At 36.6% G+C, this 21,840-nt stretch overlaps 2 protein-coding genes across 2 annotated transcripts in view; one reads left to right on the top strand and one right to left on the bottom strand.

The window, feature by feature from the left end:
* Nucleotides 1-1,317: 1,317 nt before the first annotated feature.
* On the top strand, nt 1,318-13,999 carry LOC134751849 (uncharacterized). Its single transcript, XM_063687353.1, has 10 exons — nt 1,318-1,501; nt 1,579-1,794; nt 5,198-5,290; nt 6,193-6,306; nt 7,774-7,987; nt 9,027-9,097; nt 10,566-10,682; nt 11,640-11,702; nt 11,966-12,131; nt 13,745-13,999. The coding sequence occupies exons 1-10, from the start codon at nt 1,469-1,471 to the stop codon at nt 13,885-13,887; spliced, it is 1,230 nt and encodes a 409-aa protein (XP_063543423.1). The 5' UTR covers nt 1,318-1,468; the 3' UTR covers nt 13,888-13,999.
* A 1,546-nt stretch (nt 14,000-15,545) lies between these two features.
* LOC134751841 (calpain-B) overlaps nt 15,546-21,840 on the bottom strand; it is a 37,041-nt gene continuing 30,746 nt past the window's right edge. The window contains exons 16-19 of the mRNA XM_063687345.1: nt 18,960-19,087; nt 18,186-18,307; nt 17,477-17,550; nt 15,546-15,784 (exon numbers count right to left, since the gene is read on the bottom strand). Coding sequence (XP_063543415.1) covers nt 15,702-15,784; nt 17,477-17,550; nt 18,186-18,307; nt 18,960-19,087 — 407 coding nt within the window. The 3' untranslated portion in view covers nt 15,546-15,701. The remainder of the gene's footprint in view (nt 15,785-17,476; nt 17,551-18,185; nt 18,308-18,959; nt 19,088-21,840) is intronic.

The raw sequence follows: 21,840 nt of genomic DNA, 5'->3' as shown, positions 1-21,840 counted from the left end.
CACAATGACCTTGGTGCGGTCTATTTATTAATCTGTGGTGCGGTGCGGTAATGTGTTAGCCGCTTTATGTTCATACCACACCATCGCACCGCATCAAGGTCATTGTGCGATACACCCATAAGTAAGAGCGAGAAAGAGATATCGCTTTCTCGCTTTTACTTATGGATGCGTCGCACAATGACCTTGGTGCGGTGCGACGCTGTGTTACGGCCTTTAAACTCGCGACTTGTGGCGCGGCTCGCGGCTCGGCTCGTGGCTCGCACGCGAATGTAAACGACTGGACGGACTTTGAAAATGTTTTATTTATTTGTTGGTCAACCCAATTTGTTAGTAAATAAGAACAGAAAAAACTATACTCATCCTTTTCTTTTGGGTGCTAGTACTAGTGTAAGACAAAGATAGCATGATTCTCTCTGTCTATGTTTGAAATGAGACAGTCCTGTGACAAACTATAAGTATTGGTATTGTAGTAACTCTGTATATTTAATTATTTATATTATATTTAGTTTTACAAAGCTATTTTATTATATTCAGTTTGTCAAAGGACTGTTTTATTTCAAACATAGACAGAGAGAATCATATTATCTTTGTCTTAAACTAGTACTAGCGCCCAAAAGAAAAGGATGAGTAAGTATAGTTTTTTTGTATTCTTATTTACAGACAATTAGGTTATTTTGGTTTGAGCAACTATGTAAATAAATAGTTTTATCAATGGACCGGCACCCAAGAGATTTTTATTTCAGCCCTCAACTGTCACCATAAATCTAAATTTGGTGATTAAATTCTGAGCTGAAGATCAATAAAAAAAGCGTTTTATTATTGTCTCAATTGTTTACAAAACGTGTGTGTGATGTGATGTGATTGTGATTTTTCCTAATCGATAAGAGTTAGACGAAGAATAGTCTACAGAGATTTTGAGAGCACACGCAGTGCTAGTGTTATATATACGTCATAATTTCATAGAAGTTTGACGTTTAAAATAACACCTGCACTGCGTGTGCTGTCTAAATCTCTGCGACTTTTCTTGGTTTGGTTTAACTCTGCTTTTCCCTCCCCTACAATATTTTTAATGAGGGCTAACGCGTATGGATTCGCCGCTAGGGGCGCTAGTGTAGATGGTGGTCTTTTCCATACTTCGAAATGTCAAATGTCACTTGTCACTTCAATGACTGACAGCTGTTCTTTAGTCTTTTGGACCACCATCAACAGAGGCGCCAACTGGTGAGCAAAAAAACGATAGCCCTCATTCTGACCATATTTTGACATTGACAGTTGACAGCGTTTACAGGCTTATTGGGGCTTGGGCTTGCAGCCTTGCAGGCAGCGATTGCTGCGATTGAGCCGATTGATCTTGCGGGGCACTAGCCAATTTTCTGCAAATTTTATAAATTGGGTACTTTACTATTAAGTTTCTTCTGTTAGCTACTTAGCTATAAGTACAAATATAAAATTCGCACTTATTTCAGCCATGAATATCGCTATTCAAGGTATTCCGCGTAAGGTAATGAAAGAAACCATAAAACGTAATAAGTATGTAATTTTAAATAAATAAATATTTAATAAATGTTATATTTTCAGTGGAGCCTGAAGCAGGTTCGGGACCATGTAATGCACGATATCCCTTGTCAATTCAAGACACTGTTTTTTAACTTTGAAAACAAGTTCAAGAAGACTGTTTTTATAGAACTACTATCTGCCCAGTATGACCGAATGCAGATCGTAAGAATGATTAACAGTAATCCGGATAGTAAGCAGTTCCACTTAAAAGCCATCATACCAAAATATGTGTCTCAAGTAAGTGTATATAATATTTATTTTTAATAAACAATTTTTTTTAATGATTATAATGAATTTTTTGAGTGATCTAAACAAAACCTTATGCCGAGTTTACAATGTTTACATATTGGGCTAGCTTGGGCCAATCTAAGGTACACATTTCGCATATATCATACGATGGCTAAAAAATAAGTGCATTCCCGTGGCCAGGGAGGTTTTGGGATTATACTGAGCAACTTTTACTATGGGACCAACCATGAATCGCGAATAAAAAAATTACCCTCCGATAGAAAATGGACCAGCCAAAACGTATAAAACAGCCAAATTTCTTTCGCGTGTTAGGGTTTGGACTCGTAGTAAAAGTTGCTCAGTGTAATCCCAAAACCTCCCTGGCAACAGGAATGCACTTTTTTTAGCCAACCTGTATAAAGAAAGATATTACTGTTATAATTTCTTAACTTCTTGCTGACTATACAAAATTATAGCTAATAAATATAAACCACAAAACCTTTCAATTAAGATGATAAAAAAGAATAAGTATGAAGAATATTTTTCCTTAACAAATTGAGAAATGATGTTTGAGGGTGTCCACTATCCAGATGCACATTTTCAATTTCAAAGTTTCCTTAAATAAACTAAAACATGAACCATACCTGTTTTGTTAATATATTTTTCCTTTTTTATTGTGGGACGTACCACATTATTACAATCTATTGCAATACGTACCACATTATTACAATCTATTGCGCAATTGGTAATGCATTGGACCGGCAATCCAAGGATGTGGGTTCGAGTCCCACGTTGACCAGAGTTGATCATCGTTGATTTTTTCATTGTGATTGACATCTGTATATACAATTTATAGACATACCTGTTTTTTTTTTTTTTCAATTTATACTTTTATGTCATCCTTCACTGTGTACCATCGCCCACACTGTTAACTGTACATTGACAAAGACAAAGCATTTATTGCCAACATATTAAGTACATAATTACATCAGCAGGGCGCAGCAATCTTAAAATTAAATAACAAAATAAAACTAGGTATACTACAATGGTTTACATTAAATTATTTCTTATATATTAATTACACATTCTGTCTCCAAAAAACTCCTGTATTGTGTAAAAAGACATCTATTAGAGATACACTAAGTGCTTTTTTGAAAAAAATTAGGTTTTCTATTTCTTTTATTGGTTGCGGTAGTTTATTGAAGATTTTAATACACATTGGTGGACTTTATGCCTTTTGTAATAAGGTCCACCAATGGACAGTTAGGACTAGTAGTAGTAGTAAACTCTTTATTGTACAAAAATACATATTAAAAATTACATGATACAAATAATAAGATGTACAAAGACGAACTTATCCCTGAAGAGTGTTGCTGGTTGTACTGTACACAGTGTACCCACTCCTATTCCACATATGTGCCATCTTCAACCAAAAGGGTACTTATTGTCGCTTGTCAGTAAGGCGCTATTTCCATATAGCTTCAATTAGAAATCAACCTTATTGACAACCGACAATGTGGTACCTTTTGGTTGAAAACGTCACATATTTTGAACATATTGCAAAACTTACACGGTATGACGGTACTACGTGAAAAGTTCTTGGTTAGGTGGGCGTTTTCTAAAATAAATATTGAAAACCTGATTCTCAGATCCTGGTGTTTTTGGGTTCTTTCAACTCGGAATCACTAGCATATTCATTCCTGATGATAAAAAAAACTGTCCCAAAAATTTGTATGAAAATTGTACATTCCACTACGTCACGCACATACAAATAAAAAAAAACACACTAAAACGTGACACGTGACGTTATTAAATGGACATTTTGGGACATCTTTCTTTTATAGCAGGATGGAGAATGCTGTCGATTCTGAGTAGAAGGAGCCCAAGAATGTCCAGATTTGAAAGAATCAGGTTTTAGTAAACGCCCACGTACGCCTCCATAACATATGCATGCTGCACTGCTGGCCAGTGATCCATTGTCACTAATCAATCCGTAACACTTATGATACTAAAACACCCCCCTGCGTTACCCTCGCATTTCGCGTTTGAAGCTTATTTGAATTTGAAATCTGAAATCGCTGGACATGCTGTATCATCATCATCATATATTTAAGAGTCATATACTCTTGTCGGTGGAGCGATTTCCATAAGTGTCGGTCCTCTGCCTTCTCCTTGACAGCTGTATAAGTATGATAAAAGATTAAGAGATGTGTACATATTATATTACAAGCTTTTATTTAAGTTCAAAATAAAATGGAAATTAAATTTGTTTCCCAACTTCCCAATTTCCGATTCAGCTGAAATTTTGCATACATATGTAAATCGGATGGCAATGCAATATCACAATGACATGGAGCTGATCTGATGATGGAGACAGGAGGTGGCCATGGGAGCTCTGTGATAACTGATACAACAACGCAAAGTAATTGTGTTTGGGGTTATTAGAATTGTCTCGATTGTTACTTGCCTGTGGAAAGAAAAGTACACTCAGCTATAAAAGGTTGTACTAAAAATGAAATTTTTGCTTAAGACTTTTTTTTTTACTTTATTAGGTACACTAAACAGATATTGTACAATATCATGAGAAACATACAATTCACATTATGGCTTAAGAACTAGCACGAAATCCAAAACAAGTGCACACAGCATGTTTTACAATTCAGCGGAAATGTTACAAGTTAATTTAAATATCATAGCTACAGTGAAAAATATCAGAGAACTATCTAAACATTACAATATAAGGGAGTAATAAACTTTACATGATTAAGGTTCATGAAATAAAACTATGAAAACGGATTATATCGCGTATATTGAATTTATAATACATCCCGACGTTTCGAACCCTTTACAGCGTTCGTGGTCAACGGGTGACTGAGGAAAAATTACAAAGTGCAAAAAGACTACAAACTAAGGCTGGTTGTACATGCAAAATCGGTTCATAAGGCTAGTTAAGGCTAGTTATATAACTAGCCTTATGAACCGATTTTGCATGTACAACCAGCCTTAAAGTTTGTAGTCTATGATTGTTCATTATTTTAGTATGTGGGTATTTTTGCACTTTGTAATTTTTCCTCAGTCACCCGTTGACCACGAACGCTGTAAAGGGTTCGAAATGTCGGGATGTATTATAAATTCAATATACGCGATATAATCCGTTTTCATAGTTTTATTTCATGAGTAACTATCGCGGTAACCGAAGACAATATTATGATTAAGGTTATTATTATTAATTGTCTGTCTTTCCATATTACGGGACCATTGGGTCCCGGACCTTTGGGAGGCATGCGTGGGGCCGAAGCCAACAGCGCAGAGGCCCTTTAAGATAATTTATTCTAAAAGCAAGGGATACACGTGGCGGATATCATCCCCGAACGCACAAATTATTATTTATGAATGAATCTTAATTTTACAGGCACACGTGCAGGCTGCCAATGGCAAAATTAAAGCCAATAAGAAGGGTGCGCCTAAAAAGCGCCCTCAGACTGCTGTGACCGGAGCTGAACAGGTATTTTTATTTTATTTTTATAAGCAGGGATGGACAAAAGGGTCCTGTCATTTACACAATATAACTATAGGTAAATAACACTCACGGAATATCGTAAAGGTCGCGTGCGTTGCATCTCGAACCCATAGAATCCCTTTCAAGGAATACGGTGAATTTCCAATCACCCTGTACCTATAATATGCCATATCAAATAATTCTAAATGTCATAGTTAGTTCCTGCTTGTATATGTCCTTGTATAATACTGCTGTAATTTAAGCTTATTGTACCTACTACTGTTTTCTTATACTGCGACAATAAATGATTTTTTCATTTCTCATGCTTTTTTTTTTTTAATACTACGTCGGTGGCAAACAAGCATACGGCCCTCCTGATGTTAAGCAGTCTCCGTAGCCTATGTACGCCTGCAACTCCAGAGGAGTTACATGCGCGTTGCCGACCCTAACACTCCTCTCCCTCGAGCTCTGGCAACCTTACTCACCGGCAGGAACACGACACTATATGCTCTGAAAGAGGGTCATTGATGTTCTAAAAGGTGTGCAGAAAATGATACGTGTCTGCACTAGAGCATTTTACGTTCGAAGTACGATTTTTTTATTTTTTTTACGATAGGCAATTGAAATTTGAGTTTAAATGGATTTGTTATACAATTTCCATTCTGATATTTGACTCTCCATTCCATAAATTACGATACTTTTGCCTAAATTGTTAACTGAAAGTACCCTTAAGAAATACTATAAAAATTTATACTTGGTCATGTTTAAAAAAAAACATACATTTTACTTTCCTCATATTCGAAATGAAAAGTAGTGTTTAACTCGGGTGAAAGGCATCATTTCATCCCTTTCATCCCTTGGTTAACCATCTACTATTTAATTAATTTATTTATTTATATGATTTCCAGATACTGATAACAACGCACAAGGAGATAATGACGGAGCTGCAATCGAAGTACACTCGGCTGTATAACTTCAGCAGGAAATCGCCGGACAACAAGCTTCTGGAAAATATAGCCAGGGTATAGTACTGCTACTGAATCATGAATTAATGTTCATCATAGTCACTGTAACTTAATATAAAATTAGAAAACCCAAACGTAATGATAGCCGATTTTGATCTAACATGTCTAAAAAACAGCGCAAGAAAACCTGCTTTCAGATAAAAAAAATCGCATCCAAATCGGTTTACGCGTTTAAAAGCTATTGATTTAAGACCCGGCCACGCCTGCGCGGCGGCGGCAGCGGCGAGCGGCGACCATAAGTGGGAACGAAAGGTCTGATCACTGCGTCTCGCTCCCCCCTATGGTCGCCGCGCAGTCGTGGCCGGGACGTTAATGCTGACAAACCCCAAATCGTATGTACAGGTTGATTCACGAAAGCTGGCACGAATGGAATGAACGAAACTTTCATTGTCTGGGCCCTATGTCAAAAAACTTACAAATATAATTTACAATTTGCAAGATTGTAGATTTAACAAGTTTGTGTACCAGAAAACATAGTAGGAGACAAATTTGTATTAACATATTAGATTATTTTAAAAAAGGTCACTCACGTATTATTAAGTCGAATAGCTCGACATGTTTCGGTCCAATTTACGAGGACCGTCTTCACGGAGCCACACGCATGCATGCATGTTTGAGTCTCACGGGAGTTTTATAGTTAAAATTTGTATTAAATTAATTTTTAATAAATACGTAATTTGTAGGATTAAATCTACATTTGACATAAGCAACATGTTTTGTGTTACGCGTTGTTGTGTGATTTTTTTTGTAGATTGTAAACTTGTAAATCTAATGTGTATGTAATAATTGTGCATGTAACACATTATCTACAACTTAACGATATTGTCGACTTGTACACTTGTAACGTTTTTTTGTAATATTGCCCTGTATTTGTAATTTGTATGCAGACAGGGGCCCGTTTATCAAAAGCTTGTAGCTTGTAATACAAGTGGAAGTCCCTTTTTGACAGCTTTTGTTAGAAAGAGACTTCCACTTGTATTACAAGCTACTAGCTTTTGATAATAGAGCCCCAGGTCCACCATTTTATTGGTTAATGTGATACAGATGTTGTGCATAATTATTTTCCATCGTATTTTCAAGGAAACATACGAACGTCTCTTGCTATATTTCAGTCAGTCTCGGTACAAAAAGTACTGACATTGACTGAACTAGCATGACAAATACGAACATTTCCATACGAAATATGGATTGTATCGTACGAAATAAATGATTTTTTTCCGAGAAAATACGACGGAAAACAATTATGCACTACATCTGAGGGCCTACCGCTAACCACGTTCGACGTGTCGCCGCTCAGTCGCACTTGTAAATTCGTACGTAAGTGTGACAGGGAGGCAACACGTCGATCGTGGTTCGCGGTAGGCCCGCCGTTCACACATATATAATTTATTCACTCATTCATTCCATTCGTGCCAGCTTTTGTGAACGACCTGTACGTATTTTAACAGTTATTCAAATCAACAGACAATATTCGAGCGCCTCAAATCCATAATGGAGACGAACCCGGAAGCGTCCTCCACTTGCTTCAAACTGAGCGGATACTACCGGAAGCTGCATCCTCACTTTGGGGACTTTCAAATGATCCTGTCCACGCTGCATAAGTTGCAAGATGAACATGGGTTGCCAAGGACCCATATTGTAGAGAATGATCTGATTGTCGTCAGCTCACAGTTGAACTGTAAGTTGCTCATCTATAGCTCACTAAACTCTCGGGGGACTCGCAGATGGTCCTTTATAAGCTTCAATTCAATTCAATCTTTATTTGCAACCAAGTAGATACAGTTTACACAAATACACATGCAACTTAATGCTAGGTAGGTACATACATAACTACTAGGACCCGGTAAGGGCTTAGCAAAGTATTAGGGTTTTTAAAATATTCCTTATCTAGATTTCTTTAGAACATGACTTGCCCCGGACCAAACTTTTGGAGAGCGACTTAATTGTTGTCAGCTCACAGTTGCACAGTAAGTTGCTCATCTATAGCTCACTTAACTCTTGGGGACTCACAGATGGTCCTTTATAAGCTTTAGAACATGACTTGCCCGGGACCAAACTTTCGGAGAGTGACTTAATTGTTGTCAGCTCACAGTTGCACAGTAAGTTGCTCATCTATAGCTCACTAAACTCTTGGAGGACTCACACCATCTGTGAGCTTTAGAACATGACTTGCCCGGGACCAAACTTTCAGAGAGCGACTTAATTGTTGTCAGCTCACAGTTGCACAGTAAGTTGCTCATCTATAGCTCACTAAATTCTTGGGGGACTCACAGATGGTCCTTTATAAGCTTTAGAACATGACTTGCCCGGGACCAAACTTTCGGAGAGTGACTTAATTGTTGTCAGCTCACAGTTGCACAGTAAGTTGCTCATCTATAGCATTCTAAACTCTTGGGGGACTCACAGATGGTCCTTTATAAGCTGCAGAACATGAGTTGCCAAAGCGCCAACTTGTGGAGAACGACTTGCAGTCTATTCTACTCACAGTTGCACAGTTAGTTACTCCAGAGAGGAAAATGGGGACTACGTTTGTATGGAGATATTGGCGGTCGTCCCCTTTCCTCTTAGTCATTGACAATAGACGTGACCGCAGGGTGTCATCTGTTTAGCGTGTAGAACATAAATAAATAAAATAAAAATAAAATACATACATAAGGACGATTATCTTAGTATTTTACAAATTATAGTTAAGTGACTTACATATTTCTTTTTTACAGTGATTGAAAACATCCCGTACGATAAAATTAGATCAGTGACAGAAAAATACTCTAACAAGATCACCAAGAAGGTACGAAATATTTTGTTAATTTAAGATATGTAAAATATAGAAAAATACATATTTTTGGGTTGGCCCCATAGTAAAAGTTGTTCAGTATGACCTACATATTCACCCCTCAGAGTTTGGTCAGTGATAACAAAATCACCTTGTATAAATACTGTTTTTATTTCGATCTTACATTCGTCATCAGCAAGGAGCGGAATTCTCATGTCAGAAATTTAATGTCAAGAGGGATTACTACTGTGATTTATCGACTATCGATGAATATTTGTCACAACACGACATCGTTTAAGTAATGAAATTAAACTTTTGGATTAGCAAAATAATGGGTAAAACAGAAAATACATTTATTTTATGCTTCTTTGGTTTTTTAAATGAACTCCACAATGGGCTTGGCCGGTCGAAGTGTTTATCAGATGGCACCAGCATAACTTGCCCTGTCAATCCCTAGAATTGTGTCAAATTCTTGTTTTTTTAATGCCCTGGATGCCAGCCCTTTAAGCCAAATCTCATAGAATAAGGGGCAAGCTATGATGGCGTCATCTCTGCAAACCTTTGACAGTTGCCAACCCCATTAGAGCAATATAATATAGTGGAAGATTCTGCATTGTAACTTAGGCAAGAATATTTCTTTATTGACTTGTTTATCGTTTTTCTTTTAGGATTAACCATTTTAGTAACACACGGCACCGTAATTTTTTTTTTTTTTTTTTTTTAATTTTTAATGACTTATGAAAACTCGAGCGACATAAATGACATATGTAACGTTGACGTGATCTATATTAATAATTATGTAGATGCAAACAGGTCAAATATTACAGACCAATGTAAAAAGGTGGTGATAGGTAATGTGCGAAAAAAATCGATAACATCGATAACTGGAATCGTCGATGAAACACGATGGTCAATCCCTCTTGAAATCAAACTTCTGGTCTTATGATTGTCTGCTATAAATGAATTATATTCTATTTTATGAGAATTCCGCTCCTTGGTTATCAGATATATCGGAACGGCCAAGGTGTTTATACATATATCTGATCAAAGCCTCTACATTATTAACAAGATGTTAGAGTGCATGTTAAGATATTTTTGAGCACCTCGGCCGCTCCCAAATACCTGATCTCGACTGTACATAACATTTAAAACTTTCGGCGTTTTGAACACATATTTGAACCGGGTCTATCGCGCATCCGCAATCATGACCAGTGAAACTTGCGTCTAAACGTCGGAATACTACGTAGTTACTAGTAACAAAATAAATGGCGATAGACCCAGTTTAAATCGGCCGCCGACATGTACATGTCTTACACACTGATTTAAACTTTCACGATTTTTACTCATTATTATTCAAAAACGACGGGACTTAATCGGGATTTTACGCGATTAAGTCCCGTCGTTGTTGAATAATAATGTACATGTCTTGTTAAAAAAAACCCCGACGTCTCGCTACTGAGTCCTTACATTAATATTACTTCAGATCTTGGAGCACGTCAGAAACCTAGCCACCAAGTCACTTCAGATAAACTCGCCCGAGGACGCCGCGAGGAAGAAAGTTCGTTTAGAACTAAAAAACATGACGTTACACTTGCCTTCTGTAAGTACAAACACAATTGATAGAAAACTAGACTCGTCAGAAAACTAACTACCGAGGCGCATCAGATGGACTCGCCCGAGGACGCCGCGAGAAATAAAGTTCGTTTAGAACACAAAAACATGGCGTTACACTTGCTTTCTGTAAGTACAAACACAATTGATAGAAAACTAGACTCGTCAGAAAACTAGACACCGAGGCGCATCAGATGGACTCGCCCGAGGACGCCACGAGGAAGAAACATGACGTTACACTTGCCTTCTGTAAGTACAAACACAATTGACAGAAAACTAGACACCGAGTCACATGATGGACTCGCCCGAGGACGCCGCGAGAAAGAAAGTTCGTTTAGAACTCAAAAACGTGGCGTTGCCTTCTGTAAGTACAATACAAACACAATTTTTTGAAATGACGTTTAACTTAATATGGAGTCAGCAATTGCATTTTCATCTTAGTCAAATATACAGTTTTTGTCACGAATGGCGCAAGAAACTATAATTCCGATACGCCGTGATAAGAATTGGAAGTATATTTTTCTTCCAAAAATACGAACTCTAAACAAAAGTCGCCGTAACAACATTATAATAGGATCCTTACGCCACTTAATTTGTAAACTTAGCTACAAAAGTTGATCCGTTCCTAATTATTTATATTTATTTATTTACTAGCGACCCGCCCCGGCTTCGCACGGGTGCAATGCTGATGTATTATACATAAACCGCATCAAAATCCGTTGCGTAGTTTTAAAGATCTAAGCATACATAGGGACAGACATACATCCAGACAGCAGGAAGCGACTTTGTTTGACTATGTAGTGATTATACCAAATACCTAATCCTTTAAATCATTTTACGGTTTACTCACTTGTTTTGACTCACAAGTGAGTCTAAACCGTAAAATGATTTAATGTTAGTATGTCTCACAACAGTTTAAATTCGAAAATACCTAATCCTTTTTCAGATTATCAAACAATGCATCCAAAGACGCCTGACGCCGGAGAAAGCACCGTTCCATAGAGTTCGGGTGAGTTTAAAGGACTGCTAAATTGAAAATGTTTATATTTCTTACATGAATTAAGGGAAATCCAATAACTAATACATTGAATGGAAATACATACTATACTCGTACATACGCAATACATTTTAACACATTTGAAATATTTGATTTTTAAGATATCTTTAGATCACACAAGGAGCTCACAAATATCTGAAAGCGACTTTATTGCGGGTGCCTAAATACTTTTGAGCGGTAGTGTATTTTAACCTACTACATTATTAACCTTACAGATCTATGGAGAGCCGTTCCTGCCCTCCAAAGACATGATGATGCCGTTCACACGCCGTTATAAGGCCGTTCACATCCAACGCTCAGATCGCATGTACAACCTGATCAAGATGAACATTCCACCCTTCGTCTACACCAACCTTATGGCTATGGACGGAAAAAACATTGGTCAGTATTATCTTCATCAAAAAGGATATAATAGAATAGAGCGGTACTGTCATAGTAAATTTTGTAACCACAGTAAATTCACTGCCATCTATCGACACACTTTAAAACTAAAAATGAAGATTTATAAAAATACGATAAAATGTAGGTATTTAAATATTGATAAATGTTTTTTTTATTTTATTTGCATTATTTTTTTTATGATTTTGACCCATGTTCTTTCACTGATATGCGTTAACATTGTTATATAATAAACGAAACCGTCAACGCCCTCTATACGAGAGTAGGCCAAAGGTAGTGGCGCCATCTGATCGAGAATCAAATTTTCTTGATTTTCGAGGCACGTTTTTTCCTTAGACTGTATCTATCTATTACGGAGTATATTTGTTCTTCATTAAATTCTCAAGAGTCTTTAAAGTATGTTGTATGTTATAATTTTCAAATTATTGACGGGAGAAACGTATGAACGTATACAAGGTATATGTGCAAAAATCTTAGCACTTGAATGTTGAGTTTGGCAAGTAGCTTCTCAGTGGAGCATAGGCTAGTTTATTCTACTGTTACTGATAAAATTGCTTTGCCAGACTATAGTATAATGTAGTTTACCATGACGCATTAAATAATATATCTGGAAGACATATAATAACTCAAAAATGCGCGTTTTCCCAGAGATAAGACCCAGCTAAATCGATTTTTCGCCCCCTAAAACCCACATATAGCAAATTTTATCTAAATCGTCTGTTTCCGAGATCCCCGAAATATATATATATATATAGATATACCTATACAGGAGTTAGTACGTTTAATTAAATAAATAACAGTGACATCGAATGCCTGTTAAATTTTCATGAACAATAATTTATATGTGGACAGGATGAATCAAATATAATTTTTCGGTACTTTTCGATTGGAGGTTGACGATATACGATTGTCATCTTAGGTTGGTAATCCATCTGTCCAATATATCTTGGTCCAATGTGTATTTGCGTCTCACATTTTGCTTAATGAGAGAGTGAGTGGAATACCATCTTTAGCTACGGCCACAGAGTAAGGACAACCATGATCTTATCAACAGTCTATATACTTAAATATTTTATTTATATATTTTTTTTGTTAAATTAAATGTTAATTATTAATATTTTAGGGAAAATAACCTTCATAAAAATGTTAGGTTATGTGTCAAACGCTAACAAAATCTGTCATATTTGTTTACATTATTTGCAAGTTCTATTGACGACGACTTTAATTGAGGTGTCAGTAGATTCGTTTTGTGACGCGGGTAGCGGGTGACATAGGAATATGAAGACATTTTAAGACGATTGTTCTACCGATAGCACAGAATAAATAATAGTACTTACTTTTGGTACAGAAGGTTCCCTCTCTAACAAAAGGCGTCTATTACGACAGATATGACCGCTAGGTCCGCTAGGTGGCGCAAGCGCGAGCAGGCATCTGTTCCGTAGCGGTGCGCGGCAACCACTATGGCTAGACACCAAAATTGGTGTGGGCCGCATGTACTTGTAGCGACGCGACGAAATCGCGGAGCGAGCCACGCCTGCCGATAGCGCCAGTTGTCGGGTCAGTTTTTCTATAAATAAACACGTCTAAATTCGCAGGTAACGCCAAGCTGATGATCCGTTCTTCCGAAATACCTCTCTACAAAATACCGGACACGCTCATAGCGGAAATGAAGGCGTACTTCGGCGTCGGCGACGACCCGGGCCAAGATAACTTTGAAGAACAAGGCGAAGAAGCTTAACCCTTTAGACCCCAAAGACGTCCACTGACGTGCGCGGCGACAGCCCAATATCAACCGTCGTGCATTGCGATAAGGTTCACGACGACGCGCCGCGCACGATTGGCACAAGAGTTAATAATAGTGTGGTGTTTTATGGATTAATATGTTAAATATATTGATATTGAGCGTGAAAGTTGTTTATTTTTACAAGCTGTTATTTAGGTAGGCCTTCCTAATAACTCTAATAAGGCCGCTTTCCCACTGACGTCCAGTTTTTTACGGGATACAGTTTTCTGTAGTAAGCGTGCAGTATTGCGCAAACAGAATGCTCATGTGAACGTTACTATATTAGCACGTAGTAGAGCTTTCAAAATAACAATAAGGATTCTAAAGAAATATTGAGTACTCCCGAGTCCCGATCCGACTAAATTAATATGTCCCTCCCCCTAAGTTTCAATGGGGGTAATTTTGACATTATCAGTTTAACACGTTCAGTGCCAGCGCGCGCTACGAACGTAGCTGATAACACGGGAAAACCCGTATATAACGAAAAGCGCCTAGGAATATAAATGAAACAAAGCGTAGTGAATAAAAAACATACTTTATTCAGATCTGAAGTTTTACATTCAAAATAAAAATTGACAAATACAAAATAAAATCAATAAAATGCATTGAAAATGTCATAATGGTGCAACAACAATAAATATTGAAATAAAAATAATCATGAGTGATACGTAGCTGATCGCACAGCGCTTGACGAAAAATATACCTAATTATCTGGAATGGACATCGGTGGAGAAAAAATACTGATTGTTTGTTTATATGTTGTTATAAAAGTAGTTATATTATCTCTGTAAATCTCATATCTATCTACATATATAGCGACGGATTAAGTTCTAACTTGTTACATCATTTTAAAAAACACGTACGAAAAAAAAATTGCAGTTACTAATACAGAAACTTTAAAATCAAGTTAAATATTAAAGTATTAACCCTTAAATGCATGATTTTTTGTATAACTTTTTAATAAATTGAAATAGATGTGTCATGTTGTATAGATTGAGGGAATAATATTTTGGATAGCTGCATATTGAGCCACGGACCATCAAATATACGATGCATATATACATCATTATGCATTTAAGGGTTAAAATTAAGTTACTTTTAAAATGTTACATGAAATTTTGAAAAGTGAAGAAATAAAATAAAATACAGAAGTACATCAAGATTATGAAAGTTATTTGTGACTGAGATTATCACCGATTAAAGCTTAATTAGTATATTGTTTAATTTAAACATATTCATTTTAGTTGGTTTATGTCATCACTTATATAACTATAGCATCACATGTTTTAAAAATACATAATTAATAAAGTTAAAATTACTTTAAGGCATTAGCAATTCAGCATAGGTATATGCTACATATATTTATATATTGGTTATTATATGTTTGGTTATTTGAAAGTGATGCTATAGAGATATCTACATTTGTAAAATGTTTGAACATTATCGTAATAACATTGAGGTATTGGAAGAATTACTCGTATGTAATAATATGTATCTTAAAGAGTACACAGTAATGTTACAGGGTTGAGCTTAACATCTCGATTTGACAATAACAATGGAATATTCTATATAATTTATTAAGTATACTTTAGCGTCTTTAGCCCATTTTCTTCTCTCCAGTCATCATGGTAGTCGTTTTCTAGGTTTTCGGCAAGGACGGCATTTTACAAGATGGCGGCCTATTGTAATTGGACTGTATTTCGATGTACTCTTTAAGCTTAGTTACCGTTGCAAAGGTCCTTAAGTAGTATGTATTAAGGCATATTTTCCTATGAATAAACTGTGCGATTCAGCCAATCGTCGAGCGAGAACGTGGCGTAGTCTCCGCCCGATGATCTGCCCTTGAACGTCTCTGTAAATTAAAAAAAAAGTTTTATATATCTTAGTGGCGGGGGTAGGACATTTAGTTAGTGTTATAATGAGGAACGAAATAGGAAAATACAAAACAAAATGGGTAGTAATAAAACTTATAAACAAAAATGTATTTTTCATTTTCGTTCCAGTGCAGTGCTTATATAGTTTGCTTACAGTATTTGCTAAAAAATATTACATCATGTATAATGTATGTCATCAATTTGAAAGTAATATGTATTATAAATAGTTTTATAGGTAGCTATTCTAAATGGTGGTCGCACTGTAGCAAACAATATTTTAGTTCAAAAAGCTAAAAGGAATCTTCATGTCACTTATTTACAAGTTACTTAATAAGAACAAATTTGAACCATAATCAATACAAAAAAAGGTGTTATGCAAAAAGTAGACAACTGAAAATAATTAATTTACTACTTAAAATCGGTCCTAGCTGGACTTAATAGTGATGTTTATGTTATTTTACATAAATTTAACTTGACTGTCTAAATCTGCATAAAACATTTCATATAAATATTCCTTGCAGCTTTTATCCATTGCAAATTAATATCACGAACCAAAAATATAATAACTGCAAAAAGGCAATATTTATTTGCATTAGCTTTTTGTTGCTAAAAATAATCTCAAAGTGATTCTAATGCTTGTGAGGTAAAATTGAATATTAAAGACTTCTTACAGAGTTATTATTTTCGGTTCTAGATTAAGATACAATTTACAAATATACTTCTTTGTCCTTGTGCGAGGAATCCTTCGGCTCACGGGTTCCACTGTAAGTCCCGTTCAAGGTTCTCTACCGGTTCGTTGTTAGCTGTTTTTATTATAACAACATGTAAAACAATATAATACACAAGTATCTCTACAGTTATACGGTCATGGGAGATTCAGGGCATCGAATAATAATAGGTTAAGGACAGTAACGCTAAACAACAAAGACATTGAAATACTATATAACTGCATGGTTTATCATCTTTCATTCTCAAGTCTAATTAGTAGATCTCGTCTAAGAAAACTTTTCAGAATCCCACTTAATATTTTATAATTCGCAGCATCATTGGAACTACTAGGTTGGGTAGGTTGTAATTGAACTTAAATAACATTTATACTTATTATATTTCGATGAATTAAATAGGTATGGTATTAGGTAGGTATCTATCATATACCTGGTCCTGTCATGCAGTAGAATCAAATAATACCAACTTAGTAATTCATTGATTAAATAATATAAGACATACACAACTTTCATGGAGAAAAATCTAATTATCTACAGAAAAAATAGGTATAGGGAGCGTGCGTGAACTATAGGGGGCAGCATAGCCGTCAGATTTTTGGCGCGAGACGTAAATGTGAAGTATATGCTTCCGATGTAGCCCACAAGATGGCAGAACCTACTATGCACAAGAAAACGTACGATACGTTTAGTACGGTAGATGGTAGGACTTGCTTTGGCAATGTACATATTTATGCCTCCAACGCGCACGGTCCCATTAATCGGTCGCTGATTTCTGATATCTGATATATTTTTTTGTAAATTTCTAAGAAAAATATATTCCGGCCAAACCAATTTTGATGAAAATTTCGCTATTTTTCTCCCTTTCTTTAGATATATCCACATTTAAAATATTCCTAAGTCAAACAGTAAAACAACTAATTTAAATACATATATAACAAGTCTTACCGATCATGGTCTTGAGTCGCACGGAACACATTATGAAGTCATCAAATTGTATGTAACCGTCTTGCCCGCCGTATCTATAAGAAAAAAAAAAACAACAAATAAGTAGTACTAACACTAGATTAGTATACTAAATTATAAAGTGGGAAGTTACAAGCCTAAGGCGAATAAAACGTCAACGTTTAAAAACTAATGAGTCGGGCAAAAAAATCTCTAAAACAGCTCACCCACAACTCTGCGTTTAAATATTGTGCTATAGAATCTATAGCCTGAATCCTGCTGGCATTTTTCAGTAAGTTCTACAAAACACTTCGATATCACTGTGTAGCCGCCGCGCAGGTCTCGACGACTCAAATAAAAAGACTTCGATTTGAAGTAAACTGATATAATCTTCAATAGGTACTGGTTACAAGGTACAGTTGCCCAAAACGGTCAAAAGGTGTAGAAGTGGTGGTTATGGTATGGAGGCTGATGAAAGAGTAATTTAGCGAAATTGAACAGTAAAAAGGTGGTTCAAATTTAGGTGCCTCTAATTGGCCGCGATACAAATTATGTGGAGCGCTCCTACTGGTGCTTTAAAAAAGCCTCCGCATACTAACCGAGCCCGACGGCTGCGTTTAGCTACTGCTAGGAATATTTTATATAAATAAAAAGTTGCGTTCGCAACACACTGCTAATAGAAATTGACAGTTTTCTATCGGCATATGTTTACCTGTGTGCAAGAACGTTGAGTGTGTGTGCGTTGACGGTGTAGCCGGCCGAGTGGATGGCGTCGCGGAGATGGTAGGCTGGGATGGCGCCACGGCCTTCTGTGTCGTATAGGCGGAATACGGCCTGTACAAACAAACGTACATTTTATATAAATTATTCATTTAAAGGCCACTCCACACTAGCGTCTCCCGAGCGTCGGCGTCTAGTCAACTCTTCCTCGACGCAATGTTGACGCAACTGCGCAGCGACGCCATTTTCCAAAGCGCCGAGCATAGCGATCATGCTTCTACACACGTCTTTGGTTGTTTGGCTTGTGTTTTGAGCTCTGATAACGTACAACTTACCCTCCAGTTGCGCAGACCGACGCAAAGCGACTTGAACTCGTCGAAGCCAAGTCCTGCAGAATAATCCTTGTCGAGCATAGCGATCATGCTTCTTCACACGTCTTTGGACATGTCCTTTGAGCTCTAATAACGTACAACTTACCCTCCAGTTGCGCAGATCGATCCAAAGCGACTTGAACTCGTCGAAGCCAAGTCCTGCAGAATAATCCTTGTCGAGCATAGCGATCATGCTTCTGCACACGTCTTTGGACATGTCCTTTGAGCTCTAATAACGTACAACTTACCCTCCAGTTGCGCAGATCGATCCAAAGCGACTTGAACTCGTTGAAGCCAAGTCCTGCAGAATAATCTTTGTCGAGCATAGCGATCATGCTCCTGCACACGTCTTTGGAGAACCCTTGTCCTTTGATCTCTAATGACATACAACTTACCCTCCAGTTGCGCAGATCGATCCAAAGCGACTTGAACTCCTCAAAGCCAAGTCCTCCAGAATTATCCTTGTCGAGCATAGCGATCATGCTTCTGCACACGTCTTTGGAGAATCCTTGTCCTTTGAGCTCTGAAAACATGCATGTATTGAAATACTTGCGATTTTAGACCTTAATGTGCATTATTAAGGTAAAAAATTGAATATTGCGAATTAGGACTTATACTAGGTACTTTTGAAAAGCTAATAAGTCCTTATTCGCAGTGCAGTCAAGTCAAGTGCACCTTTTTCAACCTTCTTACAAATGAAAAAAGGTAAAAAATGTACACTTGAGTAAAAATCACAAAATTTCGAAAATTTTGTGACTTTTTTCTTAATTACGTGACTTAGATTCAATGACATATTTTTTATAACATCATTAAAAAGAAGTCGTTTGAATGTTTACACACATTTTCGAATAATCTTAAAACTAATTTTATGGAAATGGAGGGATTTATTATCTAATCTTAATATATTATTTAAAATGCCCATTTTTGTTTTTAAACTATACATTAAAGCTGGTAATGAAGATATTTTCAATAATTGTTGAAGATATCTACATTGTAGTGTTAGTGGCAACATTAAGCAGGAAACATGTAAAATAACACTTTACTAACGAAATATAATTGTTATTATACAAAAGTGAATAAAGTATTATTTTACATAACACAACATTATCAAATAGAGCTCGAAGTATACCTGTAAAATAAAATAAGTCAAACATTATATGTACATATTAAAAATAGACATTTTAAAATAAACAGTGCCTCCATTTCAATAAAAGTGTGAAGTAATGGTATATCATGCAGCGCTCGCGGCTCTGTCCTGTGAAATAAACTGTATTATTATAAAAAATCTAAATAAAATTATCTTTGAAGAAGGAACATAATAGTTAAATCATTTCGATAAACATCGATTTTTCCTCAAGTTATTAATGTTTTAAGATAATAATAAATAAATTAGGATTTGAAAACGCAATCAAGCTAACTTTTACGGTAATATTGAATAAGGAAAGCACCGTGAGGAAATCGAATACCTATACGAAAAAATTCAAAGGAATATGTGTCTCATACATGCCAGCGTGGGACTTTTGCCAAATCCTTCTCATGCATGAGAGGAGGACTGTGGCCAGCTTTGGGATACACAGGGTGGCTAAAAAATAAGTGCATTCCCGTTGCCAGGGAGGTTTTGGGATTATACTGAACAACATTTACTATGGGACCAACCACGAAATCGCGAATAGAACATTTACACTCCCATAGAAAATGGACCAGCCAAAATGTATGAAACAGCCAAAATTTTTTTCGCGATTTCGGGGTTGGTCGCATAGTGAAAGTTGCTATTTTTTTTTTTTTTTTTTTTATCATTTAATCCAGTTAACATTGATCCATAATTAAAACATACAAAACATTTGCAAAAAAAAAAAAATAAGTATAAAAGATAGATCCATTAAAATTAAATTGACTAAGCATTTGATAATTGAATGATAAAATATAAAAGATCTTGACAATTAATTGATGGGTAATAATAAAATTAATTGATTATTAAAAAGATAAAAAATTTAAAACTTAAAATTTTATTGATATTATAGCTGCAGTTGTTTATATCAAAATTAAATTAAAATAGTTTGCTATCCATTGTCCCTAACATCAATACCTGGTCCTCCGTTAACCTGCGGCTGCGTCAGGTGCACCTGGTCCTGGTTCTGTGACTGCACCTGCTGCAGATCGATGCCGACTTCCTTGCAGATTGGTGTGCAGAGAGCGCACAACAGCTGTTCCAGGCAGCTCTGCTCTGTGGGGGCGGTGCCCCCTCCTCCAGCCCTGCCCCCTCCAGCGATCCCCCCTCCACCCCCTCCGTCGTACGCGGCGCCTTGGCGCATGGCCATCTCTGTCGAATTTCGCTAGTGAGAGTGTAACGGCTAATATGAGGCCATTAAAAACTACAAAGGGTTATCTCGAGTTTATTGCACACCATTTGGACTGAGAACGCGAGATATGTAGGAACTGTTTAAGGAATTGGGGCCGCAATACTACAGAAAAAGAGCTTTCTTCGACTACATAATAAGTTGGTTTATGAGTGCGAATGGAAGCTATGTACAGATGGGGGTTTAGAGCGCACAACAGTTCTTCGAGACAGCTCTGCTTTGTGGGGACGGTGCCCCCTCCTCCAGCCATCCCCCCTCCACCCCCTTCGTCGTACGCGGCGCCTTGGCGCATGGCCATCTCTGTCAAATTTCGCTAGTGAGAGTGTAACTTTCAATATGAGGCAATAAAAAAATACGTTTTGTACACAGTAGGGTTAACTTGAGTTTAAGGGAACACCATATAGATTAATAATGTTGTTATGACCGATGGCTAAGGGGAGGGAGACAGGCATACTATTTTTCGTTACCGCCCTCCGTGCAAACGCGGCTGGGCGGAATTATTATTACTCGTAGCTCTGTTATGTGAAACACGTGATCTTAGTAGTAAGGTTTAGCCATAGAAATGACCGAAACCGAAAGAATTAAGTGATTCTGATTATTTAGCAGCAAATAAATGCAGAAGACAATATGGTGCAGTGACAGTGACTTAAACCCAGCATGCTTTGCGTATATAAGAATATTTGGCAAAAAGAAAAGAAAAAGCTAAACAATCTCAAGCAAAAACAGTCTTTTACTACAATATCCAATCATATGTCAATAAACAAAAAGTGTGTGTGTAAAGAAACACTATAGGTAACTAAAGATTTGTAGTAATCATTTCTTGAATTCAAAAAGACGATACAATCAGTTATGACGTAGGTTTGATTCGTAATTTACTTACAGAAAACTCTAGTATCAAGAGAAGATTGCTACAAATCGA

This window comes from Cydia strobilella, chromosome 23 (genome assembly GCF_947568885.1).
Source record: "Cydia strobilella chromosome 23, ilCydStro3.1, whole genome shotgun sequence".
Classification (NCBI taxonomy): domain Eukaryota; kingdom Metazoa; phylum Arthropoda; class Insecta; order Lepidoptera; family Tortricidae; genus Cydia; species Cydia strobilella.
The sequence above is the reverse complement of the archived record's forward strand: the minus strand, read 5'-3'. Positions and strand labels throughout refer to the sequence as shown.

What these genes read in the sequence shown, in the direction of transcription:
- LOC134751849 (XM_063687353.1), top strand. Translation starts at nt 1,469, where the DNA reads ATGAATATCGCTATTCAAGGTATTCCGCGTAAG. An exon ending in TTCAAGGTATTCCGCGTAAG is followed by an intron (nt 1,502 to 1,578) that starts GTAATGAAAGAA and finishes TTATATTTTCAG; the next exon opens with TGGAGCCTGAAGCAGGTTCG. An exon ending in TACCAAAATATGTGTCTCAA is followed by an intron (nt 1,795 to 5,197) that starts GTAAGTGTATAT and finishes TTAATTTTACAG; the next exon opens with GCACACGTGCAGGCTGCCAA.